This window comes from Apteryx mantelli, chromosome 3, assembly GCF_036417845.1.
Source record: "Apteryx mantelli isolate bAptMan1 chromosome 3, bAptMan1.hap1, whole genome shotgun sequence".
Classification (NCBI taxonomy): Eukaryota; Metazoa; Chordata; class Aves; order Apterygiformes; family Apterygidae; genus Apteryx; species Apteryx mantelli.
The window spans coordinates 45,025,467-45,050,405 of NC_089980.1; the positions used below are offsets into that span (position 1 = coordinate 45,025,467).

The following is a 24,939-nucleotide window of genomic DNA, read 5'->3' on the forward strand; positions in this document are numbered from 1 at the left end:
GTGGAGCCGCCCAGGGACGGAGGGGGCGCGGCGCATGCGCGCTGCCACGCCGTGCACCCCGCGGCCGCCGCACATGCGCAGAGCCGCCCCGATCCGGCGCTTGCGCCTGCGCCGCGCCCCCTCCCCCGCCGCCTCGCGCTGCCCGCTGCCCGCCGCCCGCCGGTGGCCGGTCCGCGCCGCCGCCATGTCCGCCGAGCAGGTGAGCAGCCTGTGCGAGCAGCTGGTGAAGGCGGTGACGGTGATCATGGACCCGGCCTCCACGCAGCGCTACCGCCTGGAGGCGCTCAAGGTACCGGGCCGGCAGGGGAGGCACCGGGCTCCGGCCACGCGGGTGCCCCGTCCGCACGGCGCCGGGGCCCTGCCCCGCTCCCTGTGGCGCGGGCGGGCGGCCGCCGCGCCGTGCTGCGCCGCGCTCGGCCCCGGGGGGCGGCGGCCCCGGCAGCAGCCGAGGCGCTGGGAGCTGCCGGCAGCCTGGGAAAGGCGGACGGCGGCGTGGGGGTGCGCGGTGCCGGCCCCCCCCCCCCTTTTCCCGGGGGTCCCTCTCCCCCACCCTTTCCTGGGATCCCCTTCTCCTCCCTTTTCCCGGGGTCCCCCTCCCTCCTCCCTTCTCCATGCTGTCCTACCGCTCTCACGTTTTACTTGCTGGGCGTCTGCCCGCCGCTTCCCCAGTTCTGCGAGGAGTTCAAGGAGAAGTGCCCTATCTGCGTGCCCTGCGGGCTGAAGCTGGCCGAGAAGACGCAGACCGCCATCGTCCGGCACTTCGGCCTGCAGATCCTGGAGCATGTGGTCAAGTAAGAGAGCACGCCCAGCTGCCCGCGCCCCCGCCGCTGGGCAAGAGTGCCGGCCTGCGTCCGTGCAGCTGCCCACCAACCTTATCTCTGCGCCCGGCTGGGGCCTCCTGGTGCAGGGGAGTGGGTTTCAGGACACAGAGCCTGTTCTGCTGCAGGGGCCAGTTGCTGCCCTGCTCTGTGGTTATTTTGTTCTCTGTAAAACAAGGAGCAGAGAAAACAGCTTTCGGGTGGTTTGGTTACGTTAAGTCAGAGCTCTAAGACACACTGATGTTTCAAGATGTAAGTAGGTGCAGGGGGTTATCGGTAGGTCTCTGCAGTGTTCCCTATCATTAGTCTCACGCTAATCAGGAATCCTTGTATTAGTTGAGTTCTGAGATTCCTCTCTCTGACAGCCACAGACCTGATGCTTTGTGCTTTTGCTGCTGCTTCTGGTGTCTGTTGACCTCAGCGGTGCACACCCATTTGCCAGCAGTAATTTTAACTCAATGTTTTCATTAAGAGATTGGGCAATGGCAGAATATTGAGCTGTAGAGTCTCATTCCCTTTAATTTAGGTAAAGAAGTGACAGTTCATTGAGAATCAGGTCAGAGTTTTTTGTAAGTGTTTTGATCTGATGTTCTTTGTGTCTTTTTTTTAATTATTATTCTATTGAACAGGTTCCGCTGGAACAACATGCCTCGCCTGGAGAAGGTTTATCTGAAGAATAATGTCATGGGCCTTATATCTAGCGTAAGTACCTTCTCCCCCATACTGTACTCTGAGGCATGATTCTTTCACTTAGAGATGGAAAGTGGGAGTGAAAATGAAAAAAAAAAAAAAAAAAACCTTCAATTAATTACCATAGAGGGCCTGAATTCAGTTCTGGGTTTCATTACTTTTTTACTGTATGTCCCTGACTGTTCCAGCGCATTTCTGTGTGCCTTAGTCAGCTCGTGTACAGGATAACCTTGCTACCTCAAATGGCAGGAAGTTGTGAGGCTTTTATGAGACATATAAGCTACTTTTGCTTTTCTTAGAAGGATGTTCAGTAAATGTGAACACTTTTGTCCTTTGCAAGAATGCTAAAGTCGTTATCTTAGTCATTTTTACTCTATAGATGCAATTGCTCTCATGACCAAGTGACCTCCCTTTCAGGAAAATCCTTTTGGTGCCCAGAATTCACTAGTTGTGGGCATATGGGAGGATGGGAGTGCCCTTCAAGGTAGCTAGGATCAAGAGCTGTTTGTTTGTGATGGGGGGTTGGGGTTTGGGGTTTTTTTTTTCCTTCCCTTTTGTGCTGTCTAGAATATTTCCAGCCACTTTACCTCCTGGGTCAGAATGATGAATGTCATGGGGTTTACTGCTTGTATAACTCTGCCCCCTTTCTCTTACAGGGAACTCAAAGTATTCTAGAGGAGGAAAGTCATATTAAGGATGTTCTGTCTCGCATTGTGGTGGAGATGATCAAGCGTGAATGGCCTCAGCACTGGCCTGATATGCTAAAGGAGCTGGATACCCTCTCCAAGCAAGGGGTATGAAACATACCTGTCTGTTCTCTTCCACTGGCTCATAGCATAGGTTTCAGTCTTCTGCCATCCTGAGGAAAGCCTAACTCATGGTTGAGCAAGGTAGGCTCAAATATCCCTGTAAGATTCAGTTATTCCAGATGGTTTTAGCAGAGGTAGACCTTCTGTCTGTTTCCACAAGCTATGACTTGTACCTTCATGCAAGCTCGCTCACTCTCTCTTCACCTCTCAGCTGGTCTCTAAAGGTTTTAATGTTTCAGCTGGATTCATGAAGTGTGTTTCATTTTGCTACATCAGGAAACACAGACAGAATTGGTGATGTTCATCCTCCTACGTTTGGCAGAGGATGTGGTGACTTTTCAAACACTGCCTACCCAGCGGCGACGAGATATCCAGCAAACCCTCACCCAGAACATGGAGAAGATCTTCAGCTTCCTACTTACTACCTTGCAGCAGAATGTCAACAAATACAGACGCATGGTAAGAGTCTCTTTTCCTTAGGTTCAGTCAGTGCTGGAGGCTTTTAGGAACTTGAGAATCATCTGGGAAACAAGTGCAAGAAACTGTCTGAAATCTGTGACTGTAGATTTAGGGAAGGGTTCTGCTGTGACCTAGGAAGCCTGCACTGATCAAAAAGCCTGAGTACACAAGGTGACAGGATTGACATTGATAGTTTGGATTTGCTAGTGTAAATCTCTTGAGTAAATGTGTGCATCATGCTTATTATTGAACCACTCATCTGGCTGACACTACGGGTGTACAGCTTAGCAAATGAAGGTGTGGTTGTGACAGAAATGGGTTGATTTGGGGTAGCTTAGACAACAACACTGGTAAAGAGATGTCATCCTGGGCATACATCCACTGTCTTTTGCTGCAGTTACATCTTCATGTCAATGCACCAAAATGCGCAAGTTTTTGGTGTCTCAGCATTGTATCTGGGTCTGTCTGGTCCTTTTCTCCTACAGTTCAGGTCAGGAAGCCCTTTTCTGTCAAGATGTGCTGAGGAATGCTCTTGCCTTTTGCCTAAAGAGGCGTCATCTTTCCTGAATTCTTATCTGGTGTCAGAGGCATTCAAGTTGGTCAAGATAGGAGGTGATGGCAGATTTCTACCCCAGGCTGTTCCCATAAGAAGGAGTTAGATCGGAGAAGGTGAAGCATACATCAGAGACCAGTCTAGAAATAGCTGCTTATGTGTACTTCTTTTCTTTGTGAGTTAAAATCTGGAGTTACACTAAACATGAAGCTGGGAGGCAATGAAAAAGCCTATCCTATCTTGACTTCCATACATTTTCCTGATGCACTAACAGCAAATCCTGCTGTAGAGCAGGCAGTTCTATGTGCAGTTCATGGTGGTGGGTGGGAAACCCTGGTGCGTTTTGTAGTCTGGTTGAAATGCATTTCCAGGTAAGGTTTGAATTGCAATGCTTGAGGCTCTGAAGTGTGGCTGCTTCTGCTAACGGTGGAATCTTTCTGATTGGCAAGGTTGGAGCACCCCAGGAACAAGAAGCCCTCACCACTCCACAGGTTAGCAGATCTTTGGGATGTTTGTGCACAGGGTAAATTCTGAGGGTTGGGTGTTCAGTTACATGTCTGTACACTGACACTGGTGGAGACCATGTACAGTTCCCCAAAACCGTAATCTGCGGTTCTTGTAAGAACACGGTTCTGCTTCAGTGGCTCAGTTGTTAAACGGTTCAGGCACAGAGTGACTTAAAATCACTGCAGAGAATATGTTAATGGACAGAGTTTCCAAACCAAAACCTTGCAGCAGAAAGATATGCTTGTGGTGTCTTTGAATATGAAAAACCAATCAAACCCGAGTGTCTGTGGCACACAAACTGCCTTTGCATTAGTTAGGCGAAAAGATGGTACAAGCAGTGCATTACTGCTGCTAAGTGTTTGGAACTGGAAGTCAGGCTTGTAAGCTCTTGCCCCAGCTCTCACCTGCTGCTTTTCTGACCATGAACAAATCACTTATAAGACTGATGTGTGGAAAGGATAAGATAGAAGCCACCCACATCTTTCAGAGCCTGGCTCTTGGATGTAAGATGCTCTAAAAGGACAAAAGCATCTTCCCTGGAAGCTTCCAGGAAGCACTGAAATGCCTTTCCTTCTTGTGCGTTGTGTCTTCCCTGGTGCTTGCTGACTGAATTGTCATCTTTTGGATGAGAAGGAAATCGTGGCTGAACTTGCAATTGAAAGTTCGGTTTTCTTACCTGCCAGGGGGCTGTGGAAGTGGTTGTGATGGCTGTAGTGATGTCCTGAGCTGCAGACTGTATTGCAGCCTCTTTCACTGGGGAGCTGTTCTGTGAAGCTGCTTCCAGCTGCATTCTCGAGAATAAGCCTGTCCAGCAGAGGCTGGGTGGAAGTGTGTGCTGTAGCTGCTCACTTACCATCTCTTGTTTTCTTTTTCAGAAGGCTGATCTGGGTCAGGAGCCAAAGGTGAGTGCAGCTGTGTAAGAGTTAATGCATTAGTCATTTGTAAGGTTGTTTAGAACCAGTCCTCTGTCAGACTTTGGAGTCTGTTACCTGCAGTTCTCATTTACAGCCTGGCTTGTCCACCCATAGTATAAACTCTTCTGGAGAAGTGAGAGGTGCACAAGTGGAGAAATGCGCAGTCCTTGACTGACTTCCTTAGTGTGAGGACGTGGACCCTTTTGCTGCCACCTTGCTCTCTCAGGGCAGTTCTTGCTATTGTTCCTCTGGGGAGTGGACAGCTTTAGGTGGGAATAGATGTTCTCTTTGACTCTGACCTTTTGGCTCTTCTCTGTTTGCAGGCCCAGGCAAACTGCCGTGTGGGGATTGCAGCACTCAACACCTTGGCTGGCTACATTGACTGGGTGGCCCTGAGCCACATCACAGCAGACAACTGCAAGCTCTTGGAGATGTTGTGTCTGCTCCTAAATGAACCTGAGCTCCAAATAGGAGCAGCTGAATGTCTCCTGATTGCTGTCAGCAGGAAAGTGAGTAATTTCTCCTTGGCTCCTCTGACACCCCCCCAACCCCCACTTTTTTTTTTTTCCTCCTCCTCTCCTGTATATTTCTTCAGATTAAGCAAGGATGTCTTTGCCCATTTATTTAAGGAAACAAAGTTCTACTCGTTTTTGGCTGTTCTTGTTAATGACATTTAGAGTGAACGTTGTACCAGTACAGTACGTAGAGTGATTGTTGGAACCCTCTCCAACTTCTGTGCCTGCCTCTCCTCACAGCTTTGAAGTTGGGGATCCCTACTGAATTTTTTTTCTTGTCCTTGATGCTTTCTACAACTGGGAGGTGGGAAATATTGTCACCTAGCTGTGTCACCTAGCAGCTTAGTGCCTCAGAGCAATGATAAAAGGACTTAAACAGGTGCTGTGACCCTCCATGTTTACAAGAATCTTAGTGTCTAGGCTGACTGTTCATCAGCTGCCTTTAAGTAACCAGCCAGTCTGCAGTGAAGAAAGGTTAATGTGCGAGGATCAGTTTTTCAGCTTAAAGTTCCTGTGGTGGAGTTGCTGGGGGAAATTGCTTGAAATCAAGAATGGCTTAGATATTTTTTGGTAATGCTTTTCACTAAGATCGCTTGTGGAAAACAACCCACTCCCCAGATGGAAGAACAACTAGGGAGTCTTCCAACTCCACAAGAAATACTCATGTTCTAATTGAGGCATTTGGCTTACTTTATGTGTAGGGGAAGCTGGAGGATCGGAAGCCTCTAATGGTCTTATTTGGAGACGTTGCCATGCACTACATTCTCTCCGCTGCCCAGTGAGTACCATCCTGCTGCTGTAATTTCACACAAAACTGCATACAAACGACTTTCCAGATCTAATTTGCAAAAGATCTTGCTGCTTAACCGCAGCAAGCTGGGGTTGGATTAGAAAAGAACAAAAACACTATTTTTTGCAAAACCTGAAAAACTGCAGTTTTGTCAAATTCTGTAATTGAAGAACAAAGTGGGATGAATATCTCAGCTTCCCCAACTCTCTCCTTTGGACTAAAACTGATCAGGAGGGACTCTGAGAGAGAATCCAATCTAAAGGGTTTAGACTTCAATTAAGTATTGTGTCATTAGTAGCAAAGGAAATCCCACCGTGATAGAATCAAATTGCTCTAGTGCTCTTTTTATCTACAAGATAGCAGTGTGCCTGTCACTTACAGCACGTGTAACTGCCACCCTGTATTTTCCATTCTCCTCATTCCCAGGACAGCAGATGGGGAAGGCCTGGTGGAGAAGCACTATGTTTTCTTGAAAAGACTTTGCCAAGTTTTGTGTGCGCTGGGCAGCCAGCTGTGTGCGCTGCTGGTAAGTCTCTACTAATTCCAGCAGTAAGTCTCTGCTGATTCCAGCAGCAGTCCTGGCAAAGCTGGTTTTCAGGGCTGGGAACAAGGCAACCCTCATCTGAGTGTGGTTGGCTCTAGAGCCCTAAGGTTCTCTCCACATGTTTGGAAGAGGCAGAAATACGTCTGCTTGACGGTGGGGTAACTGTATCCTGCCAAGTCTTAGGAATGTAGAATGGAGGGGATGTGTCTTGGTTCCAGGCCTCTGCTGTCACCAAGAATCATCTCCTGTTACCTTTGTGAAATGCTGAAGCATTATTGAAAATGGTTTAGGTTTCTTGCTGTCTCTACTGCTACAGGAAAGCTGCTCAGCAAAATTATTCCCATGTTGGAAGCCTTTTAAATTTCCACACTAAATTAACTCAAAAGAGTATATCTGTTTGTTCTTCTACCAACCTAAGAAAAGAAAAAACTTTGTCTTCCTGCTGTTCATCCTTCTAACACTATTTGTGTCAGTGTTGAGAGGAAGATGCACACTGATAATTTGGGTGCTGTACTGTCTGCTGAATGCCCTCCCCTACTTCCCCCCCCCAAATTCAGCACACTGCTTCTATAGTAAGGAAGGCAGGCTTGTTGAGAGATGCTATTTGTGGGGAAGCTGAGGCAGCCAGCCTGTGAGAAGTGGTAGAGCAGAGTAAATTTTCACAGGAAGGGGAAAGAAAAAAACCCTTTGGGGTTTTTTTTTTGGAGGGGGGGGAGGAGGAGGCAGGGGTGCCACAAAAATCCTGGCAAGAATGGACAGCAAACACAGGATGAGTAATTACCTCCGGCAATGGTGACTTCACTTGCTGTTAGTCCATGATGAAGTAATGAGATGGGGATCTGGGTCCTCTGATATGGACTCACTCCAGAGAGGCAGCACTGAGCTGTACAGCTTCAGAATGGGGATCTTGAGGGCAACAGGTCAGGTTACAGTTAGAGAGGAGTAGCAGAAACTCAAATTTATGGCACGTGCTGAAATTTGTTTTCCTGTCAGACCTCCTAGAATGTTATTAGTAAGAGATGTCAATACATTAAATACAGGAAGCATTTGGAGGAGTGGGAGTGAAATCTGAGTGTATTTAAATGCGGAATTCTGCAGTTAAGAACTGCCCCACTTAGCTGGTGCTGGGTGCTCTTGACCCAATGGGAACACAGCTGTGACATACAGCAACAGTCATGGTTATGCAGTTGGCTTTAACTGAACTTGAGGATCTGAGAAGTCAACTTTTTTTCTTTCAAATGAGCATGGTGCTGTCTCTGGCACCTCCAGACTGGTCAGCAAAACTTGCTACTCCTCAAGCTACACCAGTTTCAGAAAAACTCACTTGTTCTACTGTGGTTTCTTCTCCCCTTCTTTACGATCTGTGGCCTTGAATATAGCACACCTGCTTTACTCAGAGACATACCACTTGTGACCTGGCATGACATAAAGTTAGTATTTTGTCTGAAATTGTTTGTCTTCCTAACAGGGCTCAGATTCTGATGTGGAAACCCCAACCAACTTTGGAAAATACCTCGACTCATTTTTAGCCTTCACAACCCATCCCAGCCAGGTATGTAAAGGAATGAAAGTCTTTAATGTAATATGTGTGTGTGTGTGTCTGTATATGAATGTGTGAATGCACAGCTAAATTAACCTATAGAAGACTGCAGAACTCCAGGTGCCACATACTTGACAGCTGGGTAAGGCTTTGCAGTCTCTCCATTTCAACTGAAGATATGTAACGCAAAGCGGTTTCTCCTGTTTCACTGCCCCATTAGGAACAGTGCCTGACACGGAGGTGCTGAGTAGGAATTGCAGCATTTGAAATAAGCCCAAGCATTTATTTAGAGAGATTTTTGGCTTTATGGAAGTTTGGGTTGAGCCTGCAAGGTGCCTTGTCCTCAACAGAATAGTCAGTGTAATTTACTATTGCCTTCTGATTGCAACACTTAAATGTTAGCAGTGGAGATCCCAGCACTGAAAACCTTCTCTGTTCCCACTCTTTCCCCTCTCTTCCCCACAGTTTCTGCGCTCTTCCACCCAGATCACCTGGGGAGCCCTCTTTCGGCATGAAGTTCTGTCTCGGGACCCCTTGTTGCTGGGTATGATTCCCAAGTATCTTCGGGCATCTATGACCAACCTAGTGAAGGTATGTGAGAATTGTGGCCAGGTCAGTGTGAATAGGAGCCTGGGTGAACATGGCCTGCAGATCGTGGGGGAGAAACTGAAATTTTTATTGTGGCTGCCAGAGACACAATCACCAGGCTGCTGAGCAACAGCACTAATCTCAGCATTTCACTGTTTGCTCCTTGCCTTTAGTCTTCATCTCCTTGAAGCTGGTATTAGCTGTGATGGGTGGCTTCTCTTCCTTCCTGACCTTGTCCACTCTGTCTCCAGGTGGGCTTTCCCTCTAAAACAGACAGCCCCAGTTGTGAATACTCTCGCTTTGATTTTGACAGTGATGAGGACTTCAACGCCTTCTTCAACTGTAAGTTGCCCTTGCCCCAGTGCGGATGCCGTTTTCTGTGACTTTCCTCTTATTTTCAGTTGCTGGCTGAGCTTGGAGCCTACCGTGTTGTCTTGGCAGCTGCCAGTCCTATCTTGACACTTTCAGCCTAGATCTTGGAGTTGAGTGAATTTGAGATTTCCTGTGGCAGCTCAGGCATTTCATTTTGGTGGTTCTTTGATAGCATTTGTCTATTACTTTGTCTGCTGGCCAGGCAGGTGGCCAAGTAGCCCTCACTACCTAGTGTCAAAGAAAATGGGCTTTTTGATCACCTGGAGGAGGAAACATTAGCCTGGAGTCCTGTTCAGTGACTAGAAGAGGAAGGCAGCTTACACAAGATGTTAAGTGTCATTGCTGAAAGGAAATTGTTTTCACCCTGCTGAGAAGCTTCTGCCTCAGTCCCAGTAGTTACAGTTGATCAATGTAAATAGCTGGTCTTAATCATTATCTTAAATCAGCAAAGAGGGAGCCCTTAATTTTTATAATTTTATTTTTGTTTTGTGTTTTACTTCCTGAAAATGAGATTGGTTTTCATTGGCTGGTATAGTCTGGTACGTGCTTGGTGGCTGGGAGGATATACTGTATACTTTATTGAATTATATGTTGAGCTATAATAAATTACTTAAATTCTTAGTTTTTACATTTATGTTTGAAGATGTCGAGTGTCGCATTTTTGTATTGCTTATTAGATTAGCTGGGTTTTATTTATGGTATTAAATCTACTTGGGTGGAAATCACAAGGCAGTTAAACGCACAAAGCCAGAATTAGTTTTAGGGAGTTAAATGATCTTGACAGTGTTACATATATAAGAAGATAAAACGGGTTTGAAATACAAAACAAATTTATTTGATAAGCATCTTTTTTAAACAATGCAAGTTTCATCTGTAGTCAGTTGAGCTGATTCTTTTGTGTGGTCCTGTGCTGGAAGATTTTGAAACAAATGGAATTCCTGTTCTTATCTTTACTTTTGTTCATAGCTTTGAAAATGAAAACAAGACTTCTTGGGGTTTTTTTCAAGTTACCATTAGCTTTTCAGCCTAGAACCTGCTATTGACCTGGATTAAGTTAAATAATCTGGGGGGAAAAAATAAGTGTTTAGTTGAAGGAAGTGGTGGTTATCTAATGCTGGTTTAACATCTCAATGTTTCATGGTGCTTTGTAAGCAGCAAATATGTACAGTTTGAGAAATAGAGGCTCAATTGTAGTAAATCTGGGTTTAGGATAGTTTTTTTTCATAATTCTTACTACATTTTAACTGTATTTATGTTATTTCATTTTAAAATCCATTTATATCTCTTCAAAAAATTGTCCATGCTGTTTACCATCTAAATGTTTGGGCTTACTGCATAGCTACTGCCAGAGCAACAGTCCAGAATGTTCCCAGGTCCGGAAAGGTGCAGGGTGAGTTTTGGGGAGGGAGCGTTTGTAGCATCAGCTTGTTGCATGTGTCCAATTTTCACTGCAGCTTTTCGAGCCCAACAAGGAGAGGTGATGAGGATGGCTTGTCGTCTGGACCCTCGAACTGGCTTCCAAATGGCTGGGGAATGGCTGAAGTACCAACTGACAGCTCCTGTTGATACTGGACCCATGAACTGTAAGTTATCTGAGGAAAAAAATATATAAATATACATGTGGGATTTAGCTTCCTTTTCAAGCCAAGAAGCAACTTCCTTGCCTTTTTCCTAAACCACACTTTTTGATGGGGGACCAGGACCCTACATTAGGTTTTCAGGCTTTCAAGGTCTTTGCAAGTTAAAAATAAAAACAAACCCCCACAAAATGAACCTTTTGTAGCCTGCTTCCACAATAGCTACTGTAGAGCCTCAGGCTATTGGGGAAACTCCTTCTTTTCCTTCCCCAAAATCTCTTTGCAAAGCAGATGCATCACTTTCCCTTTGATATAACTTTACAATTATTTGGACCTTGTCATCACTGTAGCATATCAGTTATTTTTTTTCAAGGGAAGTTCAGCCTGACTGGCAAATCCTTCTGTCAGTCACCTTGCTTTCCTCCCCTGAAAGCCACTTGGTGCCCTGCAAGGTCACATTGAGTGCGGTCTTGCCTGCAGTGCTGAATCTGGGCTTGTGGTCCCTCCTTTTCTTTTTGCTTCTGTGATTTGTTGGTGTTGCAGCCTGTAGTATCTTGAAGATCAGACTTGTGGCTCAGGACCTTTCACTTGAGTAGGCAAATCATACTGGAGTACCTTAATTGCTTCCAGTGCATCCCTGCCAGGCATCTGCAGGGAGAAGAGTGTGGCAGAAATACTTGAGCACTAAAATGTTGCATTATGAGAGCTTATGGGGCTGGTGTTGTGTGTGATGGGAGGAGCATGGTGAGAGCTCCAGTGTTCTCTTCCTTACAGCTAAGACAGGCGAAGGTCTCTGCTCCATCTTCTCTCCCTCCTTTGTTCAGTGGGATGCCATGACCTTCTTCTCAGAGAGCGTCATCAGCCAGATGTTTCGAACCCTGGATAAAGACGTATGTGTACCAAATGCTCTTGCCTGCTTTCCTGGCTTGTTCTGAATTGACATGGGTGTTTTTCAGCTGTGTTGTCTTTGAAAATCTTGTAAGCATTTACCTCCATGCAAAAACCCAGATTGTTTGGTGAGTGATTATCCTGAGGAGCAGTGACGCTTTAGATGAGACCAATCTCATACTGGCTTTCTCTGTCAGGTTCTGGATTCTGGATGTCAGGACAGATTCTGTCCTGGTTCTGGATGCTACTCCACAAGAAGTCACAGGAGAGCACTGAGGTGGCATACTTTTACGTAGTGCCTTGCTAGAGGAGAAGAGGACAGCTTAGGTGGAAATTTCCTGAGTTTATTTTTTTAATCATACCCTGATTTGATTTTTCTTTTTTGTGTTTTTAATTCAATGAGAGAAACTCATGCTCAAGGAGTAGGAGATCAGAAGATGAGATGCATTTTCTCTCTGCTGTTTGTTCAACAGCAGACAAATCTGAAGGAAAGCAATTTTTTCCTAGACTCCTGTAAACTGGCGTTTTATTGGATTAAGCTGCTCATGCACTTTAGTTCATCATTCTGATTACAGTAAAATAATTATAAGGGTTGATTTAGCTGATTAAGCATGAAATCTGTTGGAGTGAAAAGGAGAATCAGGAGACAAAATGAGAGAGAGTTGCCTTTCCTAGAGGTGCAAACAATAGTAGGGACTTCAGACTGGCATCTTAAGACTGCCTGAGCAATAATGGCAGTGCTGCTATCCTTTTTCCCTCAGCAAGTACACATAGCATACAGGTAAACTGAGGCCTCCACTGCTTTTCTTTCTGCTTTGAGAACAGCTGTCTTCAACTGAGGGGTTTGATATCGCAGCAGCAGCTCCTTGGCCTGGCTCTAGGAGCTCTAGGATGTATGTTACAGACTGAAGTGCTGAGTGTTGCCTGCTTTTTTCTTTCCTTCTTCTCCCTCTTTTTACCCTACCTCCTGTAGGAAATCCCAGTAAATGATGGCATAGATCTGCTGCAGCTTGTCCTTAATTTTGAAACAAAGGATCCTCTCATCCTGTCCTGTGTGCTCACCAATGTCTCTGCTCTCTTCCCGTTTGTCACTTACCGACCGGAATACCTACCACAAGTCCTTTCCAAGGTAGGCACCTGCAGACCGTGCTAAAATCAAGTAGGTTTTGAGTGGAGTAAGGCCCTTGTACTAGATGGCGTTAATTAATGCTCTTGAGCTTCCTATGAAGCAAGGACTACTCCTTGCATTAAAAACAGGAAAATTGAGATACTGTTTCTCCTTGAACAAGACTCAGTCAACACAAACATAATGTTACAATTTAGGGCTGGGAAACATAAAGTGCACTCTCTGGCCAATAAATACCATGGTTGATTTCAAGGCCTCTTTGTGCTGATGATTCATCTTTCAACTTAGTCAAGGGTTCTTCACTGACTTAATGAAATTGCACCAATATCTTATGATCTGTTCCTTGAGCTCACAATACAAGTGAGTGCTAGATATTAACAAGTGACATGGGTTTTTGGATTTTTCCTCCCTTTTCTCACAGCTGTTTGCTTCAGTTACTTTTGAAGTTATAGAAGAAAGTAAGGTATGTCTGGATTATTCTCTTTTAATATGCTGTAATAGTTGGATCAAATTATATTATATTTTAGAGCATGCAGAGTCTGAAGACTCACTGTAGTAAGCTTCTCACGTATAGTCCTGCTCCTGGAAAGGGCAGGGGAGTATAGACAATTGATCTCTTCTCTGTTGGCATAGCTTAATAACCTTGGCTTACAAGTTTAGAAGGCCGCAGGCACAGGCCCAAGGCCAATGCACTTGGGTATACAATTCTGTGCTGGCCCTCCTGAGAGTTAAATTCATTGTTAGCTGCTGATACTCTTCAGTGGTTGGCATACGTGGCTGTGAAGGGCAGCTGTAAAACTGCCAGCTGCTTTGGGAATGCTTAGAGTCTTGATATAGTCGATAAGATCCATGACATCCTCACTCCTAGAGCACAGCTTGTCTGGATGTGGGCTTCTTGGGTTGGCTATAGCTCCAGAGGGAATTGGCTTTTGCTATGTGATTGCTTGTGGGCAGGAGAAGGGAGGTGGAAGCGTTTCTTTGATCTGCACTCAACAGTGCAGAAAATTATATGTAATGGATTTGTCTCTTGAAGATACCCTGCATTTGTCTGAACTTTTTGTTTTGTTGCATTGAAGTTTGTTATGTTTGTTCAGGCTCCTAGAACCCGAGCAGTGAAGAATGTGAGAAGGCATGCATGCTCCTCTATCATAAAGATGTGTCGGGATTACCCCCAGCTTGTCCTGGTATGTAAATTCAACTGTCCTAAGGAGCCTTGCTTCAATTTCAGCTGGATTTTGTAGGATTTTCAGTTTCCTTGGCTGCAGCCCCTGTTTTTCTTCAAGGAAACACTTCTGCTGCACAAATATCAACAAAGTGATTTATTCCCCCCACCCACACTCCCCATGCTTGAGTGGTTCTCATGTTTGAGGTAACAGTAAGAGACCTTGGTATGTATTAAGGAAAATTTCCTGCCTGAAGAGTTGAAATGAGTTAAATCCAAAGGAGAAAGGGAGGAGGAGACAGGCAGCACTGGAACAGTTTTATGGGTACATTTGCTGAATTTTGGTTTTGTCATTTATGGTGATCTCGACTGATTCCTTAGCTGAGGACATTAGCCATGACTGATTTCCAGACTTTCTTCTCTTACTTAAAAGAATGAAGGAGCAAAAGGAGAGTATTTGTCTTCTGGATTATCTTGAGGAAGTTAGAAAATACAGACATGGATTATTTACTTTTAAAATCCACCAGCTAATGTTTTGTTTGATTTTGCTGAACCAAGTAGCTCTGAACTCCTTTCTCTAGCAGTGTTTGTGTTTGGATGGCTCTAGAGGTATGGGAGCACCAGAGCACATTGCTAGTTTAAACAAATTTTGTGAGACCCTCAATTTGTGCTACAGGTTAATCTCCAGCAGCTGTTTTGAGGATGCTAATTAAGGTCATTTAGAGGTTCCAGTTTGCATTTTGCAACAACTGCCAACAATTAGTGGCTTTATCTTTGTCTCATTCTACTGCTCCCTGAACTCCCCCTTCCCCACAGCCAGCCAAACATCCTCACTGGAAGAGCCAAGGGCCCAGAGCTGCCCCAAAGTATATTCAGATGACTTTGCTGAAGCAGGTGATTCCTGATGCTTGTACGAAGTTACAGGAAGACATGGTTGTGACTAGAGTGTGTAGGGAAGAAACTCAGTCATTCCTATGGAGATGGTGATAACCATATGAACATTTATTAGACTAGTTGTGAGTAAAGAGAGGGAAGACTCCCAAGTCTGGCACTTTAGAGACACGGGAGCAAGGTACTTTCTGCCAGCAAATAAAAGCACCAGAACTATTTTGAGGTGTGACCCTACTGTAACAGATATGACTGCCTAGAGAAGGGAGATTTCCTCTGCTTATGTCAATCATTCTGGAGACTTAAAGTAAACTAGATGCAGGATGATGATAGAGGGGTAGGGCAGAAAAGAGGCTGTTATACTGGACATTTAGGGTGACCTGAGACTCAGAAGGAGATGGCTATGTAAAGAAAAGGAAACATAGGCATGCTCTTCCAGCTGTTTTTCATAGTTCAGTAAACCTCAGTCCCCACCCCTGCCTCCCCCATTAACACCCCTCCACACCAAACACATGACACTCTTGCTTGGATATTTTTTCCAGCCAAACTTTGAGATGTTGTACAACCATGTGAAGCAGCTGCTCTCCAATGAGCTGCTTCTGACACAGATGGAGAAGTGTGCCCTTATGGAGGCCCTGGTCCTCATCAGCAACCAGTTCAAGGACTATGAGCGGCAGAAAGCTTTCCTGGAGGAGCTCATGGCTCCTGTTGCCAGCTTATGGCTCTCCACAGAGATGCAGAGGTATGGGTCACTGTTGAGGTTTGAGCTGGAGCTATTGCAGAGGTAGCACATGCCTCAATAGGAAATATACATGCCAAATGGGTGGTAGGGTGCCTGGTGACCTCTGCGCTAGGCAGTTGTTGGTTGCTTGAGATAATAGCCCTCTGCTCTTGAGAAGTTGCCAACTGAGTCTAAGTGCTGCTTATTGAAAATTGCTATCTAAGAACTGTTGGAGGTGGTAGAGGGACACTTCCCAGCATGCTCAAAGCATTTGCAGAAAATGGGAAATGAAAGATGCTTTTGCTCATTGCCAGGAAGCTGAGCTGTCCTTACTAAAAGCAGATGGAGGTGTCCCACAGCTCTAGGCAGCAGCCCTGGACAGCTGGGCATGCACAAGAGTTTTCCCAGAAGTACCACCTTTGTAAGGGATTCTAAGGTTTTGGGTCCTCATGGCCCAAGAGAGCTGGAGATGTTTGGAGAGTGCCCAGATCTCTGCTGCTTTTCCTTAAATTTCCATGAACAGTGGGGAGTGCTAGCCAGTGTCTCTAGACTGTTCTGTATTTGTTAAGAAGTTTATTGCTAGCATAAGGCTCTGCTCAAAGTTCCCTGGTACAAACAATAATCCCTAGCACTGTCTCTTTCTGTTGCCAGGGTCCTCTCGGATCCTGAAGCCTTTATCTCCTATGTGGGTGCAGATAACAAAATTGCTGATCCAGTCTTGGAAGATCCTAGTGGCCTGAACCGTTCTAGAGTGAGTATCATTACCAGGAGAGGCTTAATCCTTAGTGAGATGACTCATCTCCTTACAGCCCTCATTTGTGTTGTGGCTACACACAAGATCTCTCCTGATCATCCACTTTTTTAGGGTGCAAATCAGGAGGTTTTTCACACTGCAGAATGACAGGTCAGCTTTTGCCTCTTTGAGCTTTAGTGAGCATGTAGGCCATGCCAAACCAGATGATTCAGCAGAGTGAAGCACTCTGTTCCCTTCTGTTTGTGTGGCAGAGTTAGGTTTGTGGGAATCAATTGGTTAACATGATTTTTGGAAATACGGTGATGTGAACTGTGCTTCTTGAGCCAGGCAGCATGGAAAACATTCTGCTGAGACTGCAGCATGGAATATAATTAAAATTCATCCTAGAAGATTCATGTTGTTTGAGCTTTTAGTGACATGCCTTCACTTCATGGACTGGCTGTAAATGGATTGCTGTCTTTAGGTCTGTGGAAGACGCTGAGATAAAGTCAATAGAGCTCTGCTTGTGCTCTGATGCTAATGCAGTTTGACCACTGTGCGATTGCAGATGTTCATATCCATCCCAGCACATGAAGGAGATGAGGGAGTAATGACATAGACCCTTCCTTTTAGAGGGCACCCCTGCCCTCTAAATGAGTTGTTTGCATACTCATGAGACTTACACATTGATGCTTTGTCTAATACGTTCCTAGGCTGTCCTGCCATGGCCAAGGGTCCCTAAAGATGATGGAATGTATCATAATAGGTTGCTGCATTTTCTTGGCAACAAACCCACCAGAGTTTGTCCTGTCACCATGTTAGGTTCACTGTAGAGTATTCCCCTTGAGATGGGAGGATGACAGGTTTCTCTGAAAATCTATTTATTTGGGTTTTGCTCTGGCGAAGAAATGCTCCCTCCATGTCTCTTCATCTTGTTACAGATAAGCTTTTGTGTGTATACCATTCTGGGAGTTGTGAAACGAGCTCGCTGGCCCGTTGCTATGGAAGAGGCTAAAGCTGGAGGATTCCTGGTTGGGTACATGCCCAGTGGCAGTCCAATCTACCGTAACCCTTGCACTGAGCAGGTCCTGAAGCTTTTTGACAACTTACTTGCTCTCATAAGGTGGGTCAAGTTGACTTGAAATCATTTATGCTGATTTAAGAGTCTCTGAAAGTCAAACGGTGGTAAATATGTGGTATGCTCAGAGCATGTTCTCCTAGTGAAGCCAGCAGGAACACAGGCTGGTGCAGGTGCCCAAGTACTGTTCCTGACTGTTCATAGTGGGGAATGGGACTGGGGAAACTGGAGCCTTCTGAACGTTCATTGGCCTGGCCTACAAGAGTCCATCAAAGCCAATGGGAGCTTGGGCTGGGGTTGCCTCCCCCACCTCCACTGCTATAAATCTGCCATCCAGTTAATCTTTTCTCAACTAACATCTCTGCTCTGCCCTCAGCCCCTACCAGGCCACCTCTCCGGTCACCACCAGGGCAGTCCCAGCTCTCATCGTATCCAGTTTGCATTGTTCTCTCTTCAATGTTAAATTAAGCTGGTTTTGCTGAATATGAAAGCTAGCTTCCTGAAGCACTGTCTACTGTTGAAACCAGTGGATGCATACTCTCAGGCTGTCACTACCTAGCAGTGCCTCTCTGCACTTCACTGGTGTTGTGTACCTCTAGGCCAGCCAGAGGAAGGGGTGAGAGAAAGCAAAAAAGGCGAATCCTGAATAACATATTTCCCAGATTTATAAATGGGGAATCTAGCTCAGGGTAACTGCTGACACTGGGATTTTGCCAGATTATGTGCCTGTTTGTGAGGTAACATTGTGTGTTGAGTACCTGAAAACTGGTGGCTCTGTCTGTACTTGGCAGGAGTCTGCTGGGAAGGAGTGTTTTCAGATCCACTTACATTTTTCAGTTCCCAGGTTTGTGAGAAGGAGACCCTATTACTGCAAGCTCTGTCTAGTCAGGTATGTTTTGTAGTCACTGACAAGTTCAGGACTGCTGCTTCTAGTGAGAAGCAACATGCTGGACTGGTAGCACAAGCACATGCTGTCTTGGCCCATGCAGGCCTCATCACAGAGCTCTGTGCTGCACAGTGGGTGGTACTTTGGCCTGTGGGCAAGGTTGAACCATCTTGTTGTGGCTGTAGCACAGAGGAGCTGTGCTTGAAGTGTTTTTGTCTTTTATCCTGAAGGCCAAAGACCCTATGGATGAGCTCTTTGGGCAGGTTGTGTGGAGTAGATTTGCCTGAGTAGGGACAGCCTCATGCCAATTCTTGCAGAGCATGGAACGTGCTCCATATTGTGGGAAACCAGTTAAACCAGTGCCCAAGGTTTGAACAGGTTGCAATGGACAGGATTTTTGCTGGCACAGTTGCTGTTCTTGCCAGAATTGGTGCATTGTTAAAAATGCTTGGGATCCCTGTTATGACAAGCTGAGGAAACTAAATTACGCCCTCCTCTGTCAAACTCCTACTGCACTACTTGTAAAGAAGCAGAAATGCTGTGTCTGTTTGTTTACCACCTCCAGGAAAATGCACAAGCTATGATCTGTTGCCAGTGCTTCCCCATCAACACAAAGGAAGAGGCTCCTTTGCTGTGTTTTGAGCTAATGCATCTGTGTTGTTCAAGCTTCTCTGTTGCAGACCAAAATCTCCATTTTAGGATTTTTCTGAGTGATTGGTAACATACTGGAGTGGCTTGCACTTCACTCAGGAATCCAGGCTTTCCCAAAGGAGTTACATAAGGCTGGGTACTCCAAGAAGAACAGCTGATGTATTGAGAGCAATAGATCCTCCACTTGATACTTTTCCAGGCTGCTGCTGGATGTAGAGGCCTCTGTGTGACACCTGCAGGCTCACAGTTGTTCAGCTTAAAGGCTTCATGATGCTTATGTCTTTCTGGAGAAGTTGGAGCTTGTAATCAGCCAGCAAAAATCACACCAGGGGCTCCATAGCACATTTTTCATGTACTGCTTCTGAGGACCTTCTTTTAATATGGATTGCAATCTGTAGCAGCCCGTCAGAGATGGGAAGCGCAGAGCTCAGAGGAATGCTGGCTGGAAGGACTGCCTGTGTTGAGGATGCTTTCAAGAACATAGTTGCATTATTTCTTGGGGAGGGAGGCTTCTCTCAGCTCTGTGCCATTAACTCTCTTGGGGACACAAGCCAGGTCCAGTGTTGCTTATGTACTGATGCAGGAAGTGGGGGAAGAAGTCCCTCACAGATTGTATTGGTTGCTGTGGGAGAAGATCTGCAAGCAGCAGCTGCACAGATCCTCCTAAGTCAGGCACCGGTGTGCAAAGAAAGGGCATTTGCCACTTTGCTGAACTGCTGGCTGTGCTGATCTCTGGATGTTGTGTGGTGTTTTATGCTGTGTCTGCAGATAGAAACAGTGCAAGTTGATAAGCCATTGGGTCTGCACCAAGGTAGGCACTTTGGAGATAGCTCGTGGTTGAGACCAAAGAACCAAGAGGAATGAGAGGGAGCCCAAGCAGTGAGGAAAATAAGGCAGTTTTGAGTGGCATAGACAGAGTGGTGCTTTCCTTGCCAGCCTGTCTTTTTGTGTCTATCCATGTTTGTCTCTATGGTAGCCGAATTTGCTGAATGATCATGGGGCTGCTTTGTTCATCACTGCTTGCAGGTTTCTGAATGATGGTTTTCCTTTCCTTTGTGGTACCTCATTTCATCTAGCTGTTTTCTAGCTTCTAGCTTAAATTTGCTAAAAATTTTTCTTTCCTGAGTTTAAATTCAAATCACATCAGTCTCCAGCCACCAATGCAATTTCTGCCTTTAGAGAAAGACACACCTCTGGAGTCAGCAGATGCATGGACTGATCTGTGCAGCACCTTTGTTGTGCTGGGATTTGCTCATGTTTTATTGCAAATGGACTAGTCAGGCTCAGCAAATGCTTTGCACGGACAAAGACTTTTTTAGAACTTCTCTTGACGAGATGCTGACATTACTGTGGCATTAATATCGGTGGCAGAATGGTTGTACGGACATGGGATGCTGTGAGAATTTCTAGTACAGACAGCTCCAGCTGTGAGTCAAGACTTCTTCAAGCATGGACGCTGGACTGTCTTAAAGGATTCATCCTCTGGCCTATAAGCCCACATCTCGAGAGCAAAGACATCCTTTTCAGCAGAGCTGTGACCATCTCTGAAAATACATTCCCCACACCTTGTCATATCCTTTGCTTGTCTTATCTGAATTATAAATGTCTCTTGAATTTTGTTTTTCCATGTTCTTCTATGTATGGGATGCCCAGGAGTGCTGCTTGCTGCTGAGAGTCTCAGCTGGACTGTGCCTAGGGGCTACATCTTCGTCATGTACAGGGGATGTTGGATTTTTTTTTTTTTTTTTTTTTAACTCCCACGGGGAGCAACTGATTAGCCATGTTCTCTCTGTTACCACTGGGACCTTCCTGCGGTGTAAATTAAGGGAGACTGGCCTGTGAGCAATATCTGCTCTCCCAACTGTCATACTTGAAAAAATGCTTCAAGGACTCTGAGACAACTAAGGACCATGACTGCAGCTTCAAGACGTGACTGTCTGACCCATTCTGTTGGGATTAGAGCAGTCAGATTTCAAGGTTCACTGCACAGTTCTGCAGTCCTGGGTTTGCCCCACTACCTTTATGCCCAGTATGAGGCAAAGCCAACTTTGGCATGGAGCAGGCGGGAGACATAAAAGAGGATATGATTTTAGGAGCTAGGTTGCAGGATAGCATCAAGCAGAAATGCAGAGTTTTCTGAGTCAGTGGAACAACATTATCCAAACTTTTGGAACCTGGGCTTCTCCCTGACTCCTGCTGAGAAATTAAAACCAGCTTCTGCCCCTTTGAGGCCTGTTGCATGGTGGTAGATCCAGCCCAGAATGAGAGTATGAGTGGTTAAGAAGTCATTTGTGTAGCTCTTTCATACAAAACTTACATACTTGCCTTCCTCACATGCAGTGAGCAGGGAAGTATTTAACGCTGGCAGAGAGAAATGGGATAGTTGCCATTTCGGAGCTAACTCAGGCTCTCTGCAAACTCAGGCAGACGTCACTGCATCGGGGTGCCAGGATTGTGAACAGAGACCTTCAAAAAAAAAAATCATTAAGACATGAGTGAAAGCTGAGACTCTGGAGAACATACTGAGGTCTGTCCACGCTCCCTCCCCCCAGCCATTCCCACGCACCCCCCCCACCCTGCTTTGGGAAACGCTGCTCTAGGGGGAGATACTGAGTTGCCCTTGATCACCTCTAGCAGCAGGTACAATGGCATTGCAGTTTTGGAGGAGGCTGCAGGATTTGTGCTGTGTGCAGCTGGCGACACCCAGAGTGGAGGTCTGAGGTCTCAAAGGAGAGAGGTAGGTGAGAGAGACACCCCCCGCCAAGTCCAGCTCTGAAAGTCAGTACCCTGGCTAAGAGGGGACCCATTTTGGCCTGGATGGCAAGAACCAGCCACCCGTGGCTGAATTGGTGTTCCTCACGGAGAGCTGACCATGGCTGCCTCCTGATTATGTGGAATTGTTCCCAGTCGGATGCGTTTTCCAGGGGGCATGTGTGTCTGCCATGAGTAACGCCTATATTGGACTGAAGTTCTCCCTAGAGTCCCTCCAGTGCCGCCTGCCATTCTGGGGACTGTGACCCATCCCTGGGGGGCAGTGTGTGTATTTTGGAGCTGGAACAGCCTCTCCCGCCGTAGGGGCCTTAGGTGCAGAAGATCTTTTGAGATTACAGAATCCGTGTCTGTCAGTTTTTAAAATACATTCTCTGATCCCTTTGGCCAAGCTAATAAGCTGTTGCCAGCATCAACTGGAGAATTGCTGGGAGTTTACTGCCAGCACTTGCAAGGGGTGGGGTGAACTGAAGGAAGTGGAAGGGGCAGCCAGGAGCTTCAGGACATGAGGTGGAGTCACTCCACGTCTCTGTCGGGTGAGCTTCCCCAATATTTTTGCAGGTGGGGAAGGGGGATCCCATGCACACGTGCTTGGTCTCACCTTCCTCATCGTCTGCCACAGAGGAGCTGTTCACAAGCTGAAGGAGAGGATCCCACTGTCAAGGGCAAAAGGGGTTGACCCACACCAGTATAAACCAAGTGCTCTTCTGTTTCAGGACTCACAACAATCTCTACATGCCAGAGATGGTGGCTAAGCTGGGGGAAACATTTGCAAAGGCCTTAGACATGCTGGAGGTGGAGAAGAATGCCATCCTAGGTAAGGAGCTTCTCTTCAGGAGGAATGTGTGGGATCCCTGAGTGCTCATGGAGAGACCTTTCCTACGGGGCATGAACTGTGTCCTGCACTCTGGCCTTGCTGTTTGTTTCTAGCTGCTGTATTAAAATGAGGCTTTTGGAGCCTTCTTAAAAAGAAGCTTGAGCTTGTGAACCCAGAAGGCTTTCAAGCAAAGCAAAAGTGGGTGGCCTTGTGGCCAAGGTATGGACCTTGACTCTGGAAGCTGAGGTTTAATTTCAAACTCTGCCAGAGAGTCAAAGACTGGTGAAGTTGCTTTGTTTTTCTTGTCTCTGTTTCCTATCAGTAAAATAAGGACATGCTTCCTTTACCTGTTTTCTGTCATCTGTAAACTCTCTCTCTTTCTGTGAGCTACTGCACATAAAGCAGCAGAGCCTTGATCTCTGGAGATTTACTGATACCATGGTTCAGCAGTAACATGCGTCCCCCAACAAAGATGAATACAAATCTGCAGGGATGGGCTGTTAGAGGAGCTGTAGAACTGTCAGCTTTGTTTCTGACTGGATTCTGATGGCTCCAGTAAGTTTTGTTTTGGAAGAAGGCAGGGCTATAGCAACCTTAGCTGGAACACCTTTACTCTGGGTACAACCAGTTGAAACTCAGCTGACCTCTACAGTTCTCCCCCAGGGTTGCTACATCTTGTCCCTTTTGGCTGCATGTGACCTTGCTGAGCATTTCCCTCACTGCCATCGGGCCTGGCTGGCTGGGGCCTGTCCTACGCATTGTGAAGGATGCACTGTGCTCTTATTAATGAAGCTGGCTTTATTCTTTCCCACAGGTCTCCCTCAGCCTCTGCTGGAGCTTTATGATTCTCCTGTTTACAAAACGGTCTTAGAAAGGATGCAAGGCTTCTTTTGTACCCTCTACGACAACTGGTAAGAGCACCAGAGCTCCCACACGCAATCTGACATTGCATAGCTGGTGCAGGAAGCCATTGCTGGGTGCAGCCTTGTTCTAGACTTAGACTTCTCAAGTGCGCTGTATCCCATAATCTCTTAAGTGCTAGGAGCAGTGGTGAACTACACTTAACAGTTGCAACCCACCACACACACATGGAACATAGTTGCTAGAAGAAGTACCTCAAATGTGGATCTGCTTGTAACTCTTGCACAGGTGGCTAGTAGGGTTGGAACGCCCATTCCATATCCTGACCTAGTTTGTTTCTTTGCTTTTAATCCCGTGTGTTAGGATACAACATCAGCACTTGAAAGTGTGTGTTACTGTTCAGATGTTTAATTCATTGTCTTTTCTGCAGGTATCCTAAAGGGGAGATCCTATGCTAAAATTTCTCTGTACTGTTTGCATAAGAACGTGGCAACTATCTAATCTCAAAATGATAGCACTTGCAGCCTTTGCCAGGTCAGAGGCATGGTACCTGCTATCCAGCACAGCTGCAAGTAACTTGGTTTTGCATTGTAGTTTCCACATCCTGGGAAATGCAGGCCCCTCCATGCATCAGGATTTCTATACCGTTGAGGGTCTCGCCACCCAGCTCCTCAGCTCAGCTTTCATCAACCTCAACAACATTCCTGACTACAGACTGCGTCCTATGCTCCGTATCCTTATGTCACTGTTTCAGGCCAGCTAGGAAAGCTTTGAGCATGTAAATCTAAAACCTGCTGGCTTTCTGGCATCATTTTCAGTATGGCCTAGACAAAGAAGGATGTTTGGGAAGGTAGGCAAACAGGGATACACATGGCGTGGCAGAGGTGTCAGCCTAGCAGGGCATGAGCAGGAACAGCAGTGCATGGGGTCAGAGATGCATACAAAGGATTTGTGCTGTCCTGATGCACCATGAGAGGTGGGGATTGCCTTTTGAGGAGCAAGGGGGCTTGGATAGTGTAGGCGTTTGGCAGTATGGTGTCTGACTCAGTGCTTGCATGGGAGACCATCTGGAGTCCCCAGCCACTTTCCAGGGCTTGGACATTCAGTCCACAGCTAGGAAATAGGCACTAAGTACCTTCCTCTTGGCTTTCTCAGCTGAACTGTCAGGAGAGGAGGCTGAACACCTTACACTTGTGTAGAGATGCCACTTGTTAATTCAGGGCTGTGGCCAGCTGGGTTTAAAGGTGTATCTGTTACTTCATGGCTGGACCAAGTCCTTGGCATTTCCTCCCACAGCCTGATAGGTGATGTTGCTTGCAGTGTTGTTCAGTGAGCAATGAGTAGCTGTTAGCACTGGGAGGCAGGGAGCAGGCTCTTTGCCTCTCCTAGAAGAGGAGCCGTGGCAGCCAGCCACACGCACTGGGTCTCTTCCTTAACTGCTCTGTGCAGGTGTGTTTGTTAAGCCCTTGGTACTCTCCTGCCCTCCAGAATACTATGAAACCCTTGTCTGCCCCATGCTGGGACCACTCTTCACGTATCTGCATGTGGTAAGAAAACAGCTGGTTTGATGCCTGTTCCTGGGCAGCCTGGGCTCCTTGTAGCAGCTGGCAGCAACATGTGAGAATGTCTGCATCTCTCCAAAGCCAGCCGGGGCAAGGGCACAGCCCTGATACTTAATGATTT

The 24,939-nt window shown here is 46.3% G+C and overlaps 1 protein-coding gene across 4 annotated transcripts in view; it reads left to right on the forward strand.

The window, feature by feature from the left end:
- The first annotated feature begins 183 nt into the window (after nt 1–183).
- Nucleotides 184–24,939, forward strand: part of XPO5 (exportin 5) — a 30,956-nt gene continuing 6,200 nt past the window's right edge. The window contains exons 1-25 of one of the 4 annotated variants that reach the window (XM_067293228.1): nt 184–289; nt 670–791; nt 1,448–1,520; nt 2,165–2,302; nt 2,594–2,776; nt 3,779–3,820; nt 4,712–4,738; nt 5,074–5,259; nt 5,967–6,043; nt 6,482–6,581; nt 8,068–8,151; nt 8,605–8,730; nt 8,979–9,069; nt 10,554–10,682; nt 11,451–11,566; nt 12,538–12,693; nt 13,112–13,153; nt 13,767–13,874; nt 15,283–15,482; nt 16,113–16,212; nt 17,136–17,317; nt 22,295–22,395; nt 23,210–23,306; nt 23,851–23,987; nt 24,706–24,803. In XM_067293228.1, coding sequence (XP_067149329.1) covers nt 185–289; nt 670–791; nt 1,448–1,520; nt 2,165–2,302; nt 2,594–2,776; nt 3,779–3,820; nt 4,712–4,738; nt 5,074–5,259; nt 5,967–6,043; nt 6,482–6,581; nt 8,068–8,151; nt 8,605–8,730; nt 8,979–9,069; nt 10,554–10,682; nt 11,451–11,566; nt 12,538–12,693; nt 13,112–13,153; nt 13,767–13,874; nt 15,283–15,482; nt 16,113–16,212; nt 17,136–17,317; nt 22,295–22,395; nt 23,210–23,306; nt 23,851–23,987; nt 24,706–24,803 — 2,820 coding nt within the window. In that variant the 5' untranslated portion in view covers nt 184. The remainder of the gene's footprint in view (nt 290–669; nt 792–1,447; nt 1,521–2,164; nt 2,303–2,593; nt 2,777–3,778; nt 3,821–4,711; nt 4,739–5,073; nt 5,260–5,966; nt 6,044–6,481; nt 6,582–8,067; nt 8,152–8,604; nt 8,731–8,978; nt 9,070–10,553; nt 10,683–11,450; nt 11,567–12,537; nt 12,694–13,111; nt 13,154–13,766; nt 13,875–15,282; nt 15,483–16,112; nt 16,213–17,135; nt 17,318–22,294; nt 22,396–23,209; nt 23,307–23,850; nt 23,988–24,705; nt 24,804–24,939) is intronic. The other 3 variants (XM_067293229.1, XM_067293230.1, XM_067293231.1) reach the window with 3 other exon arrangements.